The following is a 22,171-nucleotide window of genomic DNA, read 5'->3' as shown; positions in this document are numbered from 1 at the left end:
TTTCAGCGGGATGGTTGGGTGGTAAAAGGTTAGACGAGTGTGGTGGGTGTATTGTGAGAGTGTTTCTATGGAAGTGTATGAAGTGGATTGAACGATGTGGAGATGAGATGGAATGGGATGAAGAGAGACAACATGAATATGATATGATGAGCCGGACCGAGCAGCATACAACGACGAATGGGACACAACGCACCACTGACGTACAACCCTGAACCATTCTCATTCTCACTCTCAGGGTTATTATATGGTATATGGGTATTACCTTTCTATTACAACTGATTTCTAATGCAGAGGGACTGCTTCTTGTAATGTCATTATAGTGTGAACCTATATCCTTGACGGCATCAGCACAAGCATCACATCAGCGACCCTCTCTGGTATTTTTGCAATATAATCCAACTCATTTCGACATCATCCTTCATTTGTCTTTGTATACCGTGTACTGTACATATACAACAAACAAAACCCACCTGACTAGGTGTATTCCTTTTCGTTCCTTCCTTCATACTTGCTCTCGCTCACAGGTCCAGGAAGAACATAATTCATCATGTCACGACCCAACGCACCCGCTGCTCGACCGGGAGCATCAAAACCTTCCAGCAATCCCGGTCCAACGCCCGCTGCCAACATACCGAGACGTAATCCTGGGACATTGCCTGGTGAGTATCCCCTGCAATATCAGCACCATCTACTCCTTATCATATCAGTATCTGCTGCAACAGCTCTAGTTATCCCTATGTCATATGGAATCACAGGAACGTTAGCTAATATATCGTTCAAACCCACTAGGTCTCGCCCGTACCGCATCCTCATTAAGACAAGCTTCTCCCCTTCACCCCTCTTCCTCCACTCTCGCCTCCCTCCCAGCGCATCTCCGTAACCTATCTGCACCCAAGATCCCCTCTCCTCTAGGTCGAGGAACCCCCGCTCGAGGGGTGAGGCAGAGCTTACCCTCAAGAACATCAAAAACAACCGAACGACACGTCCTCTTACCTGAAGATCCACAACTGGCACCCCTCCCTAAATCACCTATGGGTAGTCAGGTAAATCTCTTGGCTACAGCACCTCCCAGAGCTGTTCCACCTACTACGAGGTTCACATCGATAGGCGGGAGTAGTAGTGATGAGCGGAGCGATGCTGAGAAGATGACAAAGAGGGAGAGGGAGGAGAACAAGTTGCCTAGATTGACGGCGTACGCTACTGCCGAGGGGTATCGGTTGAAGTTGTTACAGGCGTTTTTGAAGAGAGAACATGGAGTGGGGGTTGTGAGGGTGTTTGACGATTGTGTTTATGCTGTGAGTGATTGATATACCTTATTCTGTTCAGTATTGCTTTCCATTGTGCTTTCCGCCTTGATTTTATGGAATATATCCGCGCTTCTCTTTTCTTCATACCTCTAACATTTGTTCAGCTTAACAATTCGTTTGACTTCCTAATATTACCTTACTCGATTTTCAACCAGACAAGCTGACGTACCACTCATAGGTATACAACCTCCCCCTACTCCCAGGCTACGGCGCATCTACCAAAGTGCGTTCCTCCCCCGCCGTCAAATCTCCAGGAGGTGTATCATTGCTCGAGCGAATGACCATGGCCGAAGATCTGGGATATAACGATTCGTATTTCCCACGAGAAGATCCAAGCGAAGCTACGCCAGCAGAATACATCTTATCGGCCACTCCACCCAGTCCGAACCCGATCGCCCACGGTGATATACTCAGTACGTTGGAACACGGCGGAGAGCACCTTCAAAGTGAGGCATTAGGTTTAAGTAGTCAGGAACAACAGGAGATGGAATTGGCTCAACAGAATTTGGAAGGTCAATTACGATTAGAGGGATTGGATCTTTCCTCCGAGGAGGTAACTCATCCAAGTGAAAGTGAGGGGGATAAAGATCTGGGTACACATCCCGACGCCAAACATCCAGGACACCTTGAACATATTCCCTCACAGGCATTGGAACCTTCCGACCTACCTTCTCCTGGCGAATCCCCTTCTTCCTCAGTATCACCGGAATCCTCAACATCTCACCAGCAACAGCAGCATCAGGTCGTCTCGCCGGAATCAGAGTTCTCACCGCATCAGCAGCATACTCGACCTGTCAGGCGCACTCGACGAAAATCCCATTCGACGCAGAATGTCGCTGAGGCGGTGTTCTTCTCTTATGGTGTATCAGTGTTCTTTGGGTTCTCGGAACTGGAGGAAAGGGAGATTATGGAGGACTGCGAGACGGCTAGTACGTGGGTTAGAGGGTTGGGCGAGGACGATTGGGAGATCGAGGAGTTCCATTATGTCGTGAGTGCTCACATCTGAAATAATCTTGGTCCTTCGAAGAAAGCTGACTGGTCGTGGTGATAGTACGATTCGGATGCTGAACAGCCTAGAATATATAATGATATGTTTAGTGAGTTGTCTTTCCCTATAGCATATATTGTGATTCATTTTCACGACACACTACTTTCCTCAACTGCTTGACTTTCCTTCAGTAAGTCGGGATACCGCATACTGATAATGATGATAGCCTTCAAATCCCATTCCCACCTATTCAAGCTCTCCCTCGCACATGCTATCGCTCAATCCAACAAGTTATCGATATACGAGTCAGTCATGCAAGAGACTTTATCTCTCACTGCGTCTTTCCCCAAGGAGTTGTCCACTACTGGGCATCTGCAGTTGACTAGAAGGGAGGCATTGAAGATGACTGGACGATTGTTCAAGTTGAGGATGGACGTCAGTTTGATTGGAGGGATATTGGGTGAGTGGCGCTTTGCAGTAAATGATTCAGCTTGGTGGGTCGTGAGTAGAGTGAGGAGTGGAAGGCAGAATACTTCGTAAATCAGCTAGATGATGGTGGGAAGGGTAGTTCGATGTCGTGTATGGAGGATGACTGGCAGATCTTACAATCTCAGTCGAATCGTACGAAAGAAAGAAGACTTCAGCTAATCCCTTCATAATATCCCAGACACACCCGAACTGTTCTGGTCCGAAGCTTCCCTGTTCCCCTTGTACGAAGCGATCCACGAATACCTCGAAATCGGACCTAGAATACAGGTTTTGAACGATCGACTGGCCGTTGCTGGTGATTTGGTGGGTGCTTATTCTGCTCACTTCATGTACAGTCAGGAATGACCAAAGCTAACTTATGATTTGGTGGGACAGCTCGAGATCATCCATGAGTATATAGAAGAACGAGCCACGCACCGGATCACATGGGTGATCATTTGGTTGATCGTTGTGGCTTGTTTTGTTGAAGCGGTGAGTCTCTTCTCAAGCGATCATGTTCTGATCTGGTACAGTAATGCCGATCGAGCATGTACATCTACGACGCTCCTAGGGTTTTAAGTAGTTATACTGATTAGTCTTTTTGCTCTGTCGCAGGGCGAAGTCATCGCTCGATTGGTATTCCACGCTATACCAAGAGAAACGGGTGAATTCTTGTTATACAAGGGCCCGAAGTTGCTCATGGCGACGAGTGGTCAGACGTCGATATAGATGTCACAGAATATAGTTGCGACCAGGCTTCGACTTGTGAATGAAAGATGATTAGAGGTATTCATTATTGTCCAGGTTGTATAAACTACTTATAATTAACCATAGATCTCCTTATGATTTTACGAGGTCACTCTTTAACTTTTGACGGGTTTTGGTCTCAGATGCCCCAATGCAACATCTGTAGCACATTGCATTATCTGACATCAGTGATGAGATACCTCACCTCTCGGAACGATAAGACTACACCATCCTATTTCACCCTTTCATCATCGACTTCAACGCGCCAAGAACGGGCGTGGAGACTTGAGCTCATTTGAGGTTGATTGGACTCCTACGCTCTGTTCAGTACGCTCGTCTGCGCTTGCTTTTGCTATTGCTGTCAATCGTTGCATTTGCGTTCAAAGGATATGGATATGTCTATCCAAAAGAAGTTGTTTCACCCTTATGAGGTAGACATGAGTATGACTTAATTACATGCATTTACACGTTCATATGCAATATTATAAGGCTAAGTATTATATTATAGTATATTTCGAATCCCTATTCCTCCGCTACTACATTCATCCCTCTATCTTTATATCACCCCTTCCGATCCCACTTTCTATTCCCATCGTTACCCTACTTGAGCAACTTTGATACATAGATGTGTGTGAAATCGTTCCGCTTAATCGGCGTACAAGGTGGATTTATGTACGCCGTATCGACCTCGAGCAATGAATGCGAGGGTGATGAGGAAGATGAGAGTGATGAGGAGGATGATCCTAAGTATATCAGAATAATCAGCATTTTGTCAAATCAACTCTACGATATGTGGATTACAGTGAGTCTGAGTCGGGAGTTGATTAGAAAAGAATAAGGGACAGTGGATAACATATCCCAGTATCCAAACCTAATCTCGATGAGAGACACTCACGTATCAATCCAACTAACAACCACCAACCCTTTCACAACCCCACACCTCGAGAACCCATCGCCAGATTTCCCACAGTCGATCTTAGCTGTCAGACCAGTGAGAGAAGCTGATCCGATGAGGTACAAAATGAATCCGATAGTGGTGGGGATGAGGTGCGAGAGGATACCGAATGCGAGGTGGGTGCCCAGGAGCTGGAATCCGACGGTTAGGATGACTGGGGGAAAAAGAGAGTTAGCATAAGTCAGACTATAGAGTGTAAGTTGGAGTGAGGGGAGGGTATATGATATATTGTATGATCACATAGATTCTATCCCACCCTCCCACCCTATTAAACCTCGCCCCCATCCCACCCCTAGCTACCAGACTAAAGTCATAACCGTCCCCCATCCCACCCCAGTCTGCCAGACCAAAGTCGAGAATGCACCCCTAGCTGCCAATACAATCAAAAAGTTACTCACTCCCAAAGAACACCGTCCATACAGACGCCACCAATAATATCCTAATCCTAGCTGTGTATGCACCTGTATGTACAGGTGGATAACCCTCATTGTTATAATGAGCCACCAAAGTAGCCGATATGATCAATGCTATGATTGATACCAATAATGTTAATCCGAATAGGACTGAGTGTGAGATCCTGACTGCTCGATCGGAAGGCATGGTGGATGATGTCTTGATCTGTTATGAACTAGTATATGGTAGATGGGAGATGGTCGGAGGGGAATAAAAGGAATAAATGTCAACAGATCCGGTCTATATATACAGTCAAAATGGTTTTGCCATCTCCATCTCTGTCGTCATCTTAATGCATGTCGACTCCTACTCCTTTTCCTTATTCCGTCTATTTTACCCTGTCCCTGTTGATTACAATCCAATCCCGTGTGTTGATTATTTGATCGCTGATCGTCATATGTTGGGTGTCTCGTCCCATCTCATGTTCTCATGTTCATTCATTTCACTCATTTCCCAATTCAGATTAGTCCGTCCATACGCCGGATCAGGTGAAACAGAAGAAGTGACGTCATTCATCACTCGCCCTAAAGGGGATCAAATCTTCGAGGAGTCAGGCTGAAACCAAGCGGATCAGAAAAAATGATTATCAGGTACACTTGGTCTGGCATTTGATTCCGTTGTGATAGTGTGTGTCGGGTCCCGCCGATCACGGGGTATGAGTAGTTATGAGCTAAACGCGTAGAATGGCAAATGGTAGATGACACCCAAAATAGACAGCTGTTCAACACTTTTTACGTAGCGGAGAGGATAGAACACAGCTTTCTTTTTCATCTCTGATTGTCATCTCACTCACTCACTCTCAATCAATTAGTCAGTAGCGCCAGTAAGGGAGAATCCGAAACTGGTATAGAGCAACGAGAAGACAGCACACGACAATAATTAACCTCTTCTTGCAACATCACTTCCACATATAGACTCTGTCACCGTAGCATACGATTTTAATTCCGGAAAGTACGAGACTCGTGATTTTGGACAACGAATTATAACGAAATTGAAAGGATATATAACTAGGCTATTCACCAAAGGACACATTTTATCGATCTGTATATATTCAATCCTATCCTCCTCTGTTTGGCGCAAACATATCAGAATCCGTACTGCGGTAATTGGTAATCTCGCATTTTCCAGGATCCATCCAGCCCATCTTTCCCTCCTCTTGTCTTACCATCATCACCACTATGCCCATCTCCCCTTCCACCCTTCTTTACGTCCTATCCCTAGCGGCCGTCTCACTCGCCCCGACACCTGCTCAAGCTCAATTGGCAAATACGTTTAAATATGTAGGATTATCTGGAGTATCGGCGCAGCAGCTGTTTTTGGGTACTTTGAATAAGGTGTATATCGTCGACAAGACGTGAGTGATGCGTGCATACTTCTCCTTCAGTGTCGTGTTACACGAAGTAATCATCGTGCCTTGGTCTACATCAACACACGTTCCCATCTCCGCGTCAATGCAATTTGCCAGCTGACCTTGCTAAACACCACACCACAGCGAAAACAACAATGCCACCGTCAACGGCCACCCAGCCTGGGCAACAGAGTATGATCTCACGACCAACACTTTCCGAACGATGGACGTCCTGTCCAACTCGTTCTGCGCGGGTGGGACAGTACTGGGAAACGGAACATGGTTGAACGTAGGCGGGAACCAAGCGATAACTTACGGGGGAGTATCGATGGACACCAATCTCCAATCCGGTCAATCACCATACAAAGATTGGGATGGTGGTAAGGCCATTAGACTTTTGGATCCATGCGACGATGAGGGGTGCGAATGGGTGGATAATACTGCAATGTACATGACTTCCAGGAGGTGGTACCCCACTTTGGAGACGCTCGAGGACGGGACGGCGATGATTATGGGTGGATGTGAGTGGGGAGGGTATGTGAATTATGCGGATAATCAGAATAATCCGACGGTTGAGGTGAGTGCGGTTCTTCGTATATTATCATGCTCTGCTTGAGTAATATCGCGTTTTTCCTTTAATCACATTCTCACCTTCGCTCTTTGCTTTTTGTGTATACCGTTCTATCTATCTCGTCGAAGCACGTATCTTATCACCTATTTGAGCAGCTAGCTAATCCCCACTATTACACAGTACTTCCCCTCCAAAGGCCAGCCATTCACCCTCAACTTCCTCCTCAAAACCATGCCTGTCAACCTCTTCCCCCTAATCTGGCTACTCCCCTCTGGAAACATGTTCGTTCAGGCAGAGTTCCAAGCAGAGATATTCGACTACAAAAACAATATCGAATATCCCATTAACGATATACCCGACTGCGTCAGAGTGTACCCCGCCTCGGCGGGGACGGCCGTCTTCCCCATGACGCCCGAGAACAATTGGACTGCCACGATAATTTTCTGCGGAGGGACGTTTTTAGAAGCTGATCAGTGGACTACCACCTGGCCTATCAATACGTATCCTGCGAATCAGAGTTGCGTCAAGATAAGCCCGGATGTGGATCTGACTTGGTATCATGAGGATCCGCTTGATACGGGGCGATCTATGGGTAATGTGAGTGTTTTGATATTATTGATTGATCATTTGGATGAATCTCAATTCAGTACACATTGCCTCGAATACATATCACTTTACACCAATCTCTTCCCCAGATACATCACATCAATATCCTCTGTGCACATCGCTGATATCTTGTGCTCCTGCAGTTCATCAACCTCCCCGACGGACGACTATTCTACGTGAACGGTGCACATCTCGGAACAGCAGGCTACGGACCCGAAGATTGGACGATCGGTCAATCCTACGCCGATCAACCATTATACCAATCATGGTATTTCGACCCCAAAGCTGCAGCAGGATCCAAATGGTCCAAAGCTGGTGTGTCGTCCATCCCTAGGATGTATCATAGTGTTGCGAGCTTGTTGCCTGATGGGAGCGTGATTGTATCGGGAAGTAATCCGAATGCTGATTGTGAGTGGGCCAAAATTCACCTGTCAGAATCGACAGACGGGATGGTGGTGTGATAAGGGGCAGGGCTGATTACATCTGTTGTGGGACGATAGACGTCAGTAAAGAGCAGAATACTACGTATACGTACTTTACGCAGTACCAGGTGGAGATCTTCTATCCTGACTAGTGAGCGAGGCTTTTCTTTACTACAAAACAACTTGAATGTTTATGTGCTGAACTGACATCGCACGAATGACTTTACAGCTGGGACAAACCTAAACCGAATCCCACCGGAATGCCAACCCAGATAACGTGTAAGTTATTCTTACCCTACCATGCAAACACATCACCCCTCTTGAGAACGCCCGAACCTCGGACCTATCTCCCCAAAGACATTATACTTATCTTTTGCGCTACTATAGACGGCGGTGATCCCTTCGACATCCACCTGACCCTATCCGACCTAGCCAACAGTACTATTAATATCAACTCCACCCGGGCAGTCATCATCCGAACGGGCTTCTCAACACATACGATGAACATGGGTCAGAGGCATGTGGAATTGGAAACTAGTTTTACGACGCAGGAGGATGGAGGGGCGGTATTGCATGTTGCGCAGATGGAACCGAATCCTGCTATATTGGGTGGGTACAGTTGTTCTCTTCCTTATCTTTTGGACCTTACCTTGCTCTCCGTCATATATCATGTATCGAGACCATCACCTTCACATCGATCGTATACTATCTTCCATTCCCATTTGACCTCCCCTCACCTCGTTATCAGAACATCTACGTCTCCTTCCACCACTCAAGAGGAACTATGCTAACACACACAAACAGTCCCAGGCCCAGCCCTCTTCTTCATAGTAGTCAACGGCGTCCCCTCAAACGCAGCGTGGGTGACCATAGGAGACGGCAAGATAGGCCAACAAACTATCAAACCACGGAGCGTCCTACCTAGATCGCAAATATCCGCGCAGTTGATGGCTCAGTATGGTGGATATACTGGAAGGAGTAGTTATGCGGTTGGTATCCAGTCTGATGCGAGTAGACGGATGAGTAGGGGTATGAATATGGGGGCGTTGGGTGTCGGGGCGGTTGTGGTTGGGTTGATGGGGCTGTTATGAGGGTGGGGAGGGTATATCTAGTTTTGATTTCTAGTTTTTTGAATTTTATCTGCATCGTATCGTATCGTGGACAATCTGAGTTTCCTTCGATGACGATCTTACGCTTTACGCTTGAATGTATTTGATGTGATGTGGCCACAGTTCGGCTCTGTAATTGAGCATCTACTCCGATACTAGAATGGAAGGGAAGGGAACGAAAAGATGTCGGCTGAGTCTCGATCCTCTGACATGATGAATACATACAACATATAATGGTTATTCTCCCTCTTTTCATGATGTACCTATTCGATTATCGGATAATCCGCTCGATTGGAAATGAGATGGGAAGGGAAAGAACTCAGAATGAGGGGGAATGAATGACAGCTTGTTTACAGAGAACAGACAAACGGTGAAATGGAGATCTCGAAGAATATTTAATTGAGTTACTTTCTTCATTGTGGGTTCCAACATATGGGACAGTACGGTATATACAGTGAATTGACAACATCAGTTGATATCCTGTCTCTTGCTGTGATTGATGGGTTGAGGCGTTACGAGTGTCCTTTCGGTGTGTCGGGATGTGGGGATCTCTGCCGGGACCTCAACTGTCAATACAATGTCCGAGCAGCGACGAATTGACTTACTCGTCACATCCAAGCTGTCTCTACGCGATCAACCAACCATCAGCTCAAGGGCCATTCCATTGTGTGATGTTACTTGATCAGATTTACCCGCTTTTTATTTCGCACCCTCTTCATCCTTGCTTCGAAGTCTTCTAGACCTCCTCAGACTCGTGTCCTTCCTACTCTTCTTACCAGCCTCGTCAACTTGGCGGGTTTTGGAGCTGACTGATCCAGTAGTAGATGATTTGAAAGTCGTGGAAGTGGATCGTGTCGATATTATTCTTTTTCCTGCCCTCCTCGTAGCTTTCTGCTTGTTGATCCTCTTTGGAATGGCAGTGTCGGCTCCTTCTCCATCTCTCATATTGATATCCTCCTCACCCGTTTCTATTAGAATCGGGCCATCTTCATCACTCTCATCCGAGATGATTATAGCATCCTTCCATCTACCTTGCATTTCTGTGTCCCCATCATCACCCTCAGGCGTCTTACTGTGCGATCGTCTAGAAGTTGAAAAAGGTTGGCTGTAACAGTTGTCAAGAAGCACACTGTCAATACCTGGAATTGATCATTGGTCTAAGGCACTCCACACCCACCTGAGTATATCTGGGCTTGTAGAAATAACGAGATCTCTGAAAGCATTACTCGTTCCGCCATAAGCTGTAAACGTCGGAGTCCGGATCATCTGGCTTGTCGTTGAGGAGATTGACGATCTGAGAGTATGGGTTCGATTGAAGGATAATGGGGAACCAGACGACTCTTGGATCGCTAGGGCGGATAAAGTCATGAGATCGACCGAGGAGGTCGAGCCCCTCGATCGGGTGGAGGAGGAGGAAGGGGGTTGCTTATAAGAGGATCATAAATTAGCGAATCTTCGGTTTTGTGCGTGAGTGGTTTTTCATGAGTATGAGTCAGGAGTGAGAGTGAGAGTGACGGTACGGGTGCTTACTCCGAGGTCTAGCTCGTCACTGCTATCCTCTTCCTCATCTTTCTTGTCGAGAACATATGGATTTCGGCATCCACTCCCCTCAGAGGAGGATGATCTTCTAAGCTGTACCCTACTTCGTCTCATTCCCATGATTGGTGGAGGGGACGACGATACCGATGTTCTGGCAGGAGTAAGGATAAGTGTTTGATGAGAGGAGGTTCGACCAGTATTTGTTGCATTTACAGGTGTGCAAGCCTCTGAGATAGGATATGAAGAGTTGTGAGCTTGACGGTGGGTGTAGAAGAGTGGGAGTTGGGGGCTAGTACTTCGTTCGTTCGAAGTAGGAAAGGGAAGTCTCGGATGATTGTTGTTTATATTGAAGGAGTAAGGGTACCATGAAAGCTCATGAGGTGTATGGTCCGATCTTGGTCTTTTGTGTGACTGTGGACATCATGATCAGATATCTCAGCTTGATTCTGAAGAGAGCGGGGTATCTTTCTGACCTTGTGTTCTCCAACTACATCTGCCTTGTCTTCATTCTCTGACCCCTCACCCGGCCTGGCCCTCTTGAGTCCTCGTCCTGCCATGATACTATGTCTCTATCGATATATGTACCAACGACACTAGGTGACTCCAAGATGATTCAATACCAAAGTAAGTGGTAGGTACAAATATGCTAGATGTAGATATATACGGTTGAAACTGCATATTCCAAGTGGACGTCTCAAGTGGAGGTGTAAACAGACAAACAGACACCCCGTGATAAGCGGACAACGCCGACCAACAGTGCAGCCGCAGTTTGACCGTTGTCCCGTTGACCGTTGAACCTCGGAGTAATTCCGGACCGGTAACTTACAAAGTGGAAAGTGGGGAGTGGGGGACAAGCACTACTGCATGAGGAGTACAGATATGAGCACCCGAGCTATATATAGAGTAGTTGTCGACCATCTGTCTATTCCTTGTCTATCATCTTGTTCAGTGAGTATTATAGCGAAGATCATCAACATCAACTCTAGTACATCGATAGTAAACGAACCGCAACGATGGCATCTCACACCATCCCCATATTCGACGCTGAAGTATTGGTGAAATGCCAGAACAACCTTGGGGAGGGTGGGTTTGAGTCCCTCTGCGTCGTGCCTACCTCGACTTAGCTGTACTCACATCACAGAGGGTCTTCATTGTGCTGATATGGTAGATGATAGGTGTCGTATGGGACTCGAAAACTCAGTTATTGCATTGGGTAGACATCTTTGCTGCTCAACTCCATACGTAAGTACCTTCATCTTGCACCTCAATACTCAATCATCCCATATTGGTTTTTCCCATTTGCTGTATTGTGATCCTTGTACTGACTTCATTGTAGTCTCAACCCCTCAACAGGCGCCCACTCAGTAGACAAATACCCCTCCAAATGCCTAACCTACATCACTCCTCGAACCTCCCAACCAGGCTTCATCGGAGCGACCGAAGGTGCCCTGGTGATCCTACCAGAAGCGACGACACCTACCGAAGTCACTCCCACACCAAAGATCAACGATAAACGACCCTTGAAAGTGCTTTCGGAACCTTTGAAAGCGGAATTGGTAAAAGACGAGACGATCCGGTTCAACGATGGAGGTGTTGATTCGAAGGGGAGAGTGTTTATAGGTAGTATGGGGCAGGATGAGAGTGCTGAGGTGTATCCTGGGGAGTTGTGGAGGTGGGTCCTAGTTCATCGAGAAACTCGGCGGATATCGTCTGATAGGGATACAGTATCTCAATGTCGAGAGGATGCTAATTTACGGATTGGTAGGTACGATCTCGATGGTACACAGACCAAGATCCTGGATCAAGTGGGCGTATCAAACGGTATTGGTTTCTCACCAGATGGGAAATTGATGTGTGAGTGGATTCGAATTCACTCGTCTTCATCGTAGCGGTTCAACCTGTTCTCCGCTGGTTACATATACACATCATTACGTCGACCGCTAATCATGCAGCGTATTTACAAATGCTAATTGTGATATTACAGACTACATCGACTCGCGTAAAGACCAAATCGAAATATTCAACTACGACCCCTCAACCGGAACACCCTCCGACCGACGCAAATTCGTTTCTTCCCCTCCCGCCCTTGATGACGCCCATCCCACAGAGGGGGTGTACGACGGACTATGTATGGACGGCGTAGGGAATGTCTGGGCAGCGAGATGGAGGAATGGAAGGGTGATTGGGATTAACCCTAAGGGGGAGATTATAGCTATGATTAGAGTGAGGGGGAGTAGGGGAGCTACTATACCTTGTTTTGGAGGTGAGTTTCTTCACATATCTTATACCTCGCGTGATATTGGTTCTCGCGTCGCACAAGGAACAAGCGCGGTGGAGAGGATAGTCTCGCTCTGAAGTGAGATGGAATACTGATCATTCTCAATCGTAGGACCAAACCTCGAGACCATGTACATAACCACAGCTGCCTCGCATATGGGAGGTCCGGGTGATCAGGCCAAATACCCCAATTCAGGTGATTTGTACTCTATCGATTTCGGACCTGAATCACCGATCAGGAAAGTCTTAGGCGAGGGATGGAAGGGTGCTGAAAGGCATAGGGCGAGTATCTAGAGTGATTCAAGGCAGACGGGAAGGATGGTTATCATGACATACGAGTCTGGAAGTGAAGTTGTGTTTGCCTAGAGCAAGATGTAGAATATTATTACATGGAGAGCAGCGAACATATACCCAAATACAATAAATACGGAAGACTACCCAATTATGACGGCTCGTCATTACTGCTCAGTGCCCTTGTCCAGAACAAACTGCAATGTGCTGTTCATGTGCAAATAAGCTTCCATGTGAACACTTGCCCTGGCAAGCTTTTGGTTTATTCCTCTTGACAGTAGAAATAGTTGATGAAAGGTTTCAGCCTCAGCCCAAGTATATTAAACACAGGTGTGGTGGTGTTCTACCAATGTTCACAAGTCAGCTCATAAACTCCTTACTCTCATCATATCACCCCTCCAACTAATGATATGGACAGAGCAACTGTTTCGCAAGAGCTGAGAAAACTCACTATCCTATTTCCCTTCCCACCCACAATCAACTCCTGACTCTCATCTTCCACCCAGCCCAGGGCGTTCGCCCATATTTCCCTTCGTGCTTTCTGACGCTCTTCCTCGGACTTCCATCCCCCATCGCTTGAGCGGGTTTTGACGGGCGGTAATCCCTTTGTCGTGTCAAACTTGGCTTTGTTGGACGCCACGACGGATGAGGAATGTTTCATAGCGTGTTGGGCTATTGAGAGACCCGAGAGATTGTTACATGTGTGATATTGGTCTGGGCGTCTAGTCAAGGGAAATATCAGCTCAAATAGTCAAGCGGATGAGACAGCTGGACTCTGGCTTGTGTCCTCAAATGAATTGGCGAGAAAGGTGGCTATGACTCACTTGCCAGGCTTGTCGCGCAATCCTCCACTTCCCCCAGCTTCCTGCTGAGCAGCTATTAAGGTGAATTCTTGTAGGGCAACTACAGTGATCAAGTTAGGATAAGCTTGTCATATCCAGCTATTGTGAGCCAGCTTACCCCTATTGAACAATGGCGGTGTAGCTATTCCGACAATATAGCATTAGTCTCGTCTGGTTTCGATTATGAACCATAGAAAGCAGAAGTGGAAGGTAACTTACGTATCTCATCCTCCCAATCCTCCTCCCTCTCCGCCTCATCAACCACCTCAATCTTATTCTTCTTCCCCTTCATTATCTGCTTCTTCTGCCGCTTGATCAACTCCTCACAGACCGGTATCCCGCCTCCGACCCACCACGAATAACACCCATCCACCAACTTATTGGTCCTCCCCCTGAACCCACCTCCTTCGATGGCCTCGCCCTGCTGCAGTACGCTCCATCGCAGTGCCGCATTGGCGTCTATCTTCTGCGGAAAGGAGGGGGAGAGGGGAATGGAGGATAAGAGGAAATGCGAGTTGAGGGAACATGAGGTGTATCCTCCGTGAGCCTCTGACATCGATGCTCTGACGAATAGGTTTTCTTCTTCCCCATTTCCAGCAGAGGGAGAGGTGTAGGGGAAGGCGAATTGGGAACATGCGAATCCCCCTTCGTACGTCTGACAGGCTGATATGAACTTGTCGACGTTGCGCAGTAGTTCGGGTGTGAGGATGTCGAGAAGGGTAGCGACGACTAGGAGACAGTATGTTCCTCTACTCATGATTTAGTCAGCTGGTCGGCCCTTCATAGGCATCGTTCAGCTGATGACGGATCCGAAGAAGGTGACATACCTTACATCAACCTCACCTCCCTTGCAGACTACGAAGCCCCCATCATCCTTCTTACAATCCATGAAGAAATTGTATATTCCTTGTCTTGCATCTTTCAACTGTTCCCACCCTCCACCTGCACCGGGATTACCAGTGATAGCTAGGGAGCAAACACTAGCGTATGTAGGTAAGAGGTGTGGTAGTTGAGAATTGGCCGGTCCACCTGCAAACCCTCCAGAAGGAGAAAGGAATTTAAGGATCGTCGAGACCACCCTAGTCCATGAACGCGTCAGCTACGGTTTTTGTCATCAGCAATGCAGCTGACTCACCTATCTTTCGTTCCTTGGTCTAGAGCTACTCCCAAAAGGTCCAAGGAATGAACACTCCAAAATACCAACCACGGTCTACTGGCATCTAAACTCACAAACTTGCCTGGTAGCTTGAAGAAAGTAGATGCGAGGAATTGGGTGTGTTCCTGCTTTCGCAAGCTCGTTATTGAATCTGAGTCGGTATCGGACGTAGGAGGTGGGAGAAGGGCAAAGAGAGAGGAGATGAGGGATTCGGTCTCTTGTTGTTCTGTTAGGGTGGAGGTTGGGTGGGAGTTTGTCGGTAAGGGTGATGTGGGGAGGGTGTAGATTGAGGGCGTGAGGGATGACATTGTGCGGATTGACGATCGAAGTGATGGGGAGGATCTTCGATGTATGTGTAGATGATATGAATGTCAATGTTACGTGATGACCTTGCGTACAGATAGCTCATATAAATCAAGTTGAGTGAGAAATAATTATAAGACACCATCTCGCTGTTGTTCTTATTGTTCTCTTGAAACGGATCACCTCCACCGTGCCAAGATGGGCGGTTCACGCGTGCCTACTATGTCACCCCCCTCTGTCGATTGTTGCAAGCCTGATCCGCCTAACAACACTGTGAGCCTATCATCCGGCCACCGACCGGTTGTAGATATTTTGGTATCAATCACCCTGAAACCCTCGTCTTCTGTCATCGTCTGTTATATAAACATCTTCTCGCTTCGACAAACGTTTATATCAGTCCGGAAAACTCGGCATTTCCCCATCTCACTATTCCTGTCCACGCAAGCTAGAATCTCACTTGATTGAAATCAGAAGAAAGATGTCTGTCGTGGATCGCAGTAGGGTTACTGGCAAGGTGAGTGACGAATGTCGGGGACTGACCGCGATTTTGATGAGGTCGGTATAGTCTGATGACATTATAAATAGTAATGCCGACTTATTACTCTTCTTCATACCTTATCTCATCGTGCAACAAATACCTGGCTTGCGAACTTGCTATCAACGCCTCGCACCCAAACATGTTGGACCGATTGATCGCTCAGCTTCCTACCTCTTTGGTAGATAGCTTCAAAGCTATCATCTCGAAATTGTCCATGGATTCGAGTAAACCACTCTTACCGTTCATCCCCAAGCCCAGTAAGTCTAGTCTAAAAGACCATCTTCCATCTGATTTCCGGCCATACTGCTTTCCTTCATGTTGATCCCATCCCATCCCACCTCCCCTCTTCTTGACTTGTCAAACCGGACTCTCCACTGATATGTCCGTTTCTTGTACATTCAGTCAAAGCCCTCCTTCTGCTTTTGTTCATCCTCCACTCCCCCTCCTGGCCATTCACATGGCACATCCGAGTCTGGTACTGGGGTATCAAAGCGTATTACCTAGCCTACCGAAAGGGCAGATCAAAGTACCTTAAGGATTGGAAGAACCAGTCGAACAGATATGGCGGGATCAGAGATCTTCGAACGAGGATACATAGGATAGCGTGGTTGGACGATTGTGATTATAACATGCATTTGAGCAATTCGTACGTCCATCCTGTTCTCATCCCTTATTGTCTCCATTGCCGTCTATTTTGCGTATGCCTCAATCACATATGATGTTCTCTGTGATTATGATTCATCATAGTTCATAGCTGACTTTGTCATCTCTTCCACAGCGCATACGCCAAGAACTCCGACGCACTCAAGATGAAATGGTGTATCGAAGCTCTATCGCCCATGTTCACCCCTGGAGCTCATATGGCACTGGGAGCAACGCATTATAATTTCTTCAAGGAGATCCCTCTAGGTGCAGAGTACGTTATGGAAGCGAGATGTGCGGGGTGGGATGAGAAGTGGTGAGTTTAGCTTTTCTCACTCATGCACATAGCATGCACGACTGCACACACACATACACACACAATTAGGATGATGTACGGGTTTGATGTTGACTATTCTCGTTGTTGTGATAGGTTCTACGTAGTCATCGAGTTCATCCTCTACCCAAAGAAGAAATCCACTTCGAAATCGAAGACTGAAAAAGCCAAGATCGTCGCCTCCGAATCAATCACTCAGGTAGCTGAGAAAGCTTCCGAGAAAATATCATCATCAGATACCATCGTCCCCTCCATCTCTGACCCACCCACCCGGTCCACCTCTCCCATCCCACCTACCACTTCCAACGGCTCATCGACCCCATCCAGCAGTAGTAGAGTCGAGGAGATTAAACGATCCTGGGCGGCTAAGCGGGGCCAGAGGAAAGACGGTGGGATCGTTTGTTGTATGACTATTAGTGAATATTGCTTCAAGATGGGTAGGGTGACTATCCCTCCTGTGAGTGATATGTCCTTTCTCATACAAACACTACATCTCCTCTTCAATGTTTATATCCCATTCATGACATCTCGCATAAAGAAATGACGAATCAAAAGCTAATCTAGTCGGTGATGTATTTTAGCGAATCGGTCTCTGGATGTCCCTCCAATCCCCCGCTCAAAACGAACAAGACCGAGCAAGGAAGATAGTCATGTCCAAAGACGGTGGAAGGGCGTTCCTAAGAGGAGGATGGAAGGATGAGAAGGATGCCGATGCGTTAGGTAAAGATATTGGATTGACGCAAGATGAGAATGAGGGAGATAGTTGGGTGGGTGTGGGGAGGAGGGGGATGGAGAGTGTTGTTGAGGGGATGAGTGCGTTTTGAGGTTAGAGTGGGTGCGAAGATATGTATGTGTCAGGAATGAGGCGCGAAATCTAGGTTGAGATGGGAAGAGATGAATGATTCTGAATGTGCGAGAGAGTACGAGAGTACGATTTTCAGAGGGACATATATCTATGAATGAACATTTGATAGATAATCTGTAGGAACAGACATTATACAATATGGATCAATAATATCATTGCCTCAGAAACGACACGTTCATCGATTTTACAATAATGCATGTGGCTTCTACATTGATATAGTATAGTAATATATATATATCTAGAAATCAAGAGAAACGAAAGACATCTGACCAATACCAACACCAAAACCAAATTTGGACTTGAACTCTATCTACATCCTAACAACCCCTTTACCAACCCCATGTTGACCATGCATAATCCTCTCCACCCCTCTCCCCTCATCCCACCTTTCAACATGTACCTCACTCTGTATCCCCTCCCTCGCACACAACTCCATCACTTCCGTCAATCGCTCCCTCGTACCGTTAAGCGAACCCATGACCGTGATATCTTTGAATATGAAATCCATGAGAGAGAATGATAACTCCATGGGACCAGCGGTGAGGAGGAGTTTGGAGTGGGGACGAAGGAGGGGAAGAGCGAAGGGGATGGCAAGGGGGGAGTCTGTACAGATTATTGCGGCTGCGTGGTGTGTCAGGATCTGTAAGATTTCGTAGATTTTGTACCTACCATCAGCTCCACCGAGGGAATCGTACCCCTCCTGTCTCAACCCTCTAATCCGATGTAAGATATCTTCGGGTTTACCATAGTGAGGATTGACTAGTATATCAGGTCTGAGTTTAGGAGGGAGGGATGAGAGGTATTCGAGAGAGGTTTGACTGATATCTGATCCGATGACTTTGATGCCCTTCATCGTTACAATACCAGAATCAGTACGAGCTCTTTAGGTGGCAGTATTCTCGTGCTCATTGGATATAGGGTGACATAAACATGGAGATAGACTGACCAAGGCTTGGGCAATTTGTACCCCCAATTTGCCTAGTCCCCCAAACCCACAGATCAACAATACTTCCCCCACGGAGAGATCGAGTTTCCGGATGGCAGAGTAGATGGTCACGCCAGCGCAGGTCAGTGGGGCTGCCTGATCAGGTATAGCTCCAGTGAGTGTACACCGTAGTCCCGCCCATTCGACGGCTCAGTCTTCACAGATGAGTCCGCAAGTTTCACTCACTTGTTCATAGCTTAGTCCATCGGGCAGCCTTACTGTCCAATCTTTATCTACTAGAGCATATTCCGCGAAGACTCCATTCTCGCCTTTCAGACCTAGCATCGAGGCTTGAGGGCAATACCTGTAGGTGATCCATTTACACCCTGACTCAGCTCGGTCGAAGCCATGTCTTCGTGGTGAGGTGAGCTTCAGCTAGGGGATTGGACTAACCGTTTACTATGGTATTTACATTCTCCACATTGACCTATTCCGCTTCCATCCATCAGCGTCCTCCCCCTCTTCGCTCATCAGGGCTGGTCCTGGTTCTGATAGGGGAAGAACTCACCACATCCGCCAGACTTCAACAACGCTCCAACCCTCTCGCCAACCTTCCACCCATCTCTTCCAGCCTCCGCCCCCAGAGCTACTATCTCACCTACACCCTCGTGGCCTGCTATAATGGGAAACTCGGTGTAGAATATACCGCTGGGTACGATCGTATCGGTGTGACATAGGGAGGCAGCTTGGATTTTGATGAGTATCTGAGTGGGCGAGGGAGTGGGTATGGGCAGGGCAGAAAGGGTAATGGAAGTGCTATACCAGATGATGTATCAATCAACATGAAGTACGTCAGTATCGTGGGAAGGGGAGGGACTCGCTCGCCTGGCTGTGCCCAAATGGCAGCTTTCCTATGACCTTGCTGGTTCATCGTTGCTGTGTGACTGTTGTGCGAACGAGAAGATCTGTCATCTTGATGCAAAACATCACTCATCATCTTGCCCTTGTCATCCTTGAGCGAACCTGTCTTGGTCTGTGGGTCTCATCGAATGAAGACGAATGGCAGACAGTCTGAGAGAAATATTCATTTGTTGTCGCTGGGTGCATGTGCGCTTGCGCCTGTACCTCCATTCATGCTGCACGAGTATGAGCACTGTTTCCGGTGAGATAGGGATTTCATATGAGTATGAGTAAAAGAGAGGAGAGTGCGTCATCACTCGTCGTTATACTTTCAATCACATATTTTCTACCACGCGATTATCAAATCAAATATCAATGACTGTGCAATCGATCGACGGATATCTGTGAATCGCATTGGACCTTGATGTGTCGCCTGATAAAACGATATCTGATCATGCAGTCCAAGTCACTGTACTTGATAGCCTACCTTTTACCTGTCAGAAAGAAGACAATATGCTCTGCGAATGCTACAAAGGAGGGATGCGGGCATAGCTCAAGGTATGACCGCAGGTGAACGTTCCGCTGGAAGCCGGGATGAGAAAATGATTAATAAGATGACGAAACACCCATAACAGATGGCCGAGTTTGACGGGTAAATGGAAATGGGATGATAAGCGACTGGACACTGGACCAGTACCAAGACTTGATAAGCGCAGGGATGTAATGTAGGATTAGTCTAAAGCAGACGTAGGCTGTTTGTTATAATATCAGGAATGTTAGTTACCAGTAGAGTAACCGGGTGGTCGATCGCCGAGCATCCGAGCAGGAGATAAAAACGTCAACAACCGCAAAATAGTCATTTCTTTCGCATTTCACCTCTTCTTCATCAAGTTCTTACTCCTTCTCTCGTTACTAAATCCAACAAGACACCATGAACGCGCTCACAGCTTCATTACCTACCAGCCTGCTAAACAACTTGCGGTCTCTCGTAGCTGGTCTTGGTGATAATCCCATATCAGCCCTTCTCCCAACCATCCCCGGACCAGGTGAGTTTTGCGTCTTAGCTTGATGGTCTGCCTATCCGGCTACATATTCATGCATGTCATAACCATAACCTCAACGGGTGTACTGATCTATCCATATGACCCGAACAGTCAGATTCCTAATCCTCGCTACATTCATCCTCCATTCCCCCTCATGGCCTTTCACATGGCACATCCGCATCCTATCTTCGGCGCTTAAACCGAAGCTTAGAGAACTGCGTATGGGCAGGTTGAACTATATCAACGATTGGAAGAGGGACCTGGAGAAAAAAGGGGGGATGAAGAATTATAGGTATAGGTATGAAAGATTGGCTTGGTTCGATGATTGTGATTATAGATTACATCTTAGTAACTCGTGGGTACAACTCATTCAATCTCAAACTCAATGTCACTCATTCAATGAATCATGATGAAAATCGACTTTCTCTCAGTCCCTCATGTGATTTCTCAAGCTGACATATTCCACCACTTGCCAGGGCATACCCCAAAAATGCCGATCCGGTCGAGCTGTACTTTGGTCAAAACATGTTCGCTCCCCTACTAACCAGCAATGCGTTCCTGGCGATGGGAGCGAGACATTATAATTTCTTCAAGGAGATTCCCGTGGGGGCGAGATATGTGATTGAGACGAGGTGTGGAGGGTGGGACGAGAAGTGGTGGGTAATGTCCTTCCTTCTAGCGTCGCGTATGCTATCGCTCTTGAATTATGTCCCATAAACAGGATGGAACGTGATATCTGATAAGCATGAAATTGGATGAGCTAATATTTATGATTTATTAGGCTATACCTCGTATCAGAATTCATCATCTACCCCAAAAAACGATCACCCAAATCTAAACCCTCTTCAAACGGCACCAAATCACCCAACAGTGGGAGCGGGAGTGGGACAGCCACACCAATGATCAACGGCGATCTATCCAAAAGCAGGATCGAAGAGATCAAGAAATCCTGGATGGCCAAGAGGACTCACAGGGACGATGGTGGTGTGGTATGCTGTTTGGGTGTTAGCGAGCTTTGTATAAAGATTGGGAGGATCACTATACCCCCTGTGAGTGGGGTTTACAAACTGTCTATCACCGTCCTCCCTCCAACCCCCATCAATGACGGATGATCTCATTGTCATTGTCAGAACGAACTGTTATGGCTCGCGATCTCATTCGCATACATCGCACAAAGAGTAATGCTAATCTAACCCCATTCATAACCAGAGGATAGCACTCTGGGCAACCCTCCAACACCCCTCCAAGACTGAACAGGATCGTGCGAAAGCCATCTTGATGTCGAAAGATCATGGTGTATCGTTCTTGAAGGGCGGATGGAGGGATGAACCCAACGCTGCGACGTTGGGTAATGATATATACTGTGATAATGCGGAAGATAATTGGGTTAAGGAGGGTAATGAAAGTATGGAGATGGTCGTTAGAGGATTGAGCGGGTTTTAATAGTTTTCACTCGTTCGCATTGACTTATAGAAGCTTAGATGATCAATGTTCATACGACATACGGTATGAATAATGTATAATATATACAACTGTACTTGA

General features: G+C 47.0%; 9 protein-coding genes across 9 annotated transcripts; 5 read left to right on the top strand and 4 right to left on the bottom strand.

The window, feature by feature from the left end:
• Positions 1-547: 547 nt before the first annotated feature.
• I302_101293 (uncharacterized protein) lies at positions 548-3,492 on the top strand (the record flags this gene model as incomplete). The annotated part of the gene is made up of 8 exons (XM_019191297.1): positions 548-659; positions 790-1,295; positions 1,486-2,295; positions 2,359-2,404; positions 2,522-2,755; positions 2,963-3,087; positions 3,160-3,255; positions 3,379-3,492. The coding sequence occupies 8 exons, from the start codon at positions 548-550 to the stop codon at positions 3,490-3,492; spliced, it is 2,043 nt and encodes a 680-aa protein (XP_019048045.1).
• A 664-nt stretch (positions 3,493-4,156) lies between these two features.
• Positions 4,157-5,065, bottom strand: I302_101292 (uncharacterized protein; the record flags this gene model as incomplete). The annotated part of the gene is made up of 3 exons (XM_019191296.1): positions 4,157-4,253; positions 4,406-4,619; positions 4,864-5,065. 3 exons carry the CDS (start codon positions 5,063-5,065, stop codon positions 4,157-4,159), a joined length of 513 nt encoding a protein of 170 aa, XP_019048044.1.
• A 1,031-nt stretch (positions 5,066-6,096) lies between these two features.
• I302_101291 (uncharacterized protein) lies at positions 6,097-8,956 on the top strand (the record flags this gene model as incomplete). Its single annotated transcript, XM_065869263.1, has 8 exons — positions 6,097-6,272; positions 6,411-6,843; positions 7,018-7,434; positions 7,587-7,851; positions 7,944-8,016; positions 8,095-8,144; positions 8,253-8,474; positions 8,670-8,956. The coding sequence occupies 8 exons, from the start codon at positions 6,097-6,099 to the stop codon at positions 8,954-8,956; spliced, it is 1,923 nt and encodes a 640-aa protein (XP_065725335.1).
• A 717-nt stretch (positions 8,957-9,673) lies between these two features.
• On the bottom strand, positions 9,674-10,633 carry I302_101290 (uncharacterized protein; the record flags this gene model as incomplete). The annotated part of the gene is made up of 3 exons (XM_019191294.1): positions 9,674-10,079; positions 10,152-10,399; positions 10,505-10,633. 3 exons carry the CDS (start codon positions 10,631-10,633, stop codon positions 9,674-9,676), a joined length of 783 nt encoding a protein of 260 aa, XP_019048042.1.
• An 893-nt stretch (positions 10,634-11,526) lies between these two features.
• I302_101289 (uncharacterized protein) lies at positions 11,527-13,084 on the top strand (the record flags this gene model as incomplete). Its single annotated transcript, XM_019191293.1, has 6 exons — positions 11,527-11,596; positions 11,689-11,755; positions 11,850-12,185; positions 12,279-12,367; positions 12,498-12,776; positions 12,903-13,084. The coding sequence occupies 6 exons, from the start codon at positions 11,527-11,529 to the stop codon at positions 13,082-13,084; spliced, it is 1,023 nt and encodes a 340-aa protein (XP_019048041.1).
• A 259-nt stretch (positions 13,085-13,343) lies between these two features.
• I302_101288 (uncharacterized protein) lies at positions 13,344-15,387 on the bottom strand (the record flags this gene model as incomplete). Its single annotated transcript, XM_065869262.1, has 7 exons — positions 13,344-13,424; positions 13,533-13,803; positions 13,906-13,984; positions 14,042-14,065; positions 14,143-14,672; positions 14,751-15,002; positions 15,059-15,387. 7 exons carry the CDS (start codon positions 15,385-15,387, stop codon positions 13,344-13,346), a joined length of 1,566 nt encoding a protein of 521 aa, XP_065725334.1.
• Positions 15,388-16,059: 672 nt separating this feature from the next.
• Positions 16,060-17,720, top strand: I302_101287 (uncharacterized protein; the record flags this gene model as incomplete). Its single annotated transcript, XM_019191291.1, has 5 exons — positions 16,060-16,177; positions 16,323-16,566; positions 16,699-16,878; positions 16,993-17,353; positions 17,478-17,720. The coding sequence occupies 5 exons, from the start codon at positions 16,060-16,062 to the stop codon at positions 17,718-17,720; spliced, it is 1,146 nt and encodes a 381-aa protein (XP_019048039.1).
• Positions 17,721-18,071: 351 nt separating this feature from the next.
• On the bottom strand, positions 18,072-19,617 carry I302_101286 (uncharacterized protein; the record flags this gene model as incomplete). The annotated part of the gene is made up of 7 exons (XM_065869261.1): positions 18,072-18,382; positions 18,431-18,608; positions 18,708-18,842; positions 18,933-19,050; positions 19,140-19,173; positions 19,255-19,502; positions 19,568-19,617. The coding sequence occupies 7 exons, from the start codon at positions 19,615-19,617 to the stop codon at positions 18,072-18,074; spliced, it is 1,074 nt and encodes a 357-aa protein (XP_065725333.1).
• A 900-nt stretch (positions 19,618-20,517) lies between these two features.
• I302_101285 (uncharacterized protein) lies at positions 20,518-22,072 on the top strand (the record flags this gene model as incomplete). The annotated part of the gene is made up of 5 exons (XM_019191289.1): positions 20,518-20,632; positions 20,741-20,984; positions 21,106-21,285; positions 21,411-21,678; positions 21,839-22,072. The coding sequence occupies 5 exons, from the start codon at positions 20,518-20,520 to the stop codon at positions 22,070-22,072; spliced, it is 1,041 nt and encodes a 346-aa protein (XP_019048037.1).
• Between the last annotated feature and the right edge of the window lie 99 nt (positions 22,073-22,171).

Source organism: Kwoniella bestiolae, chromosome 1 (assembly GCF_000512585.2).
Source record: "Kwoniella bestiolae CBS 10118 chromosome 1, complete sequence".
NCBI classification, from domain to species: domain Eukaryota; kingdom Fungi; phylum Basidiomycota; class Tremellomycetes; order Tremellales; family Cryptococcaceae; genus Kwoniella; species Kwoniella bestiolae.
This window is presented reverse-complemented; position numbering and strand designations above follow the sequence as displayed.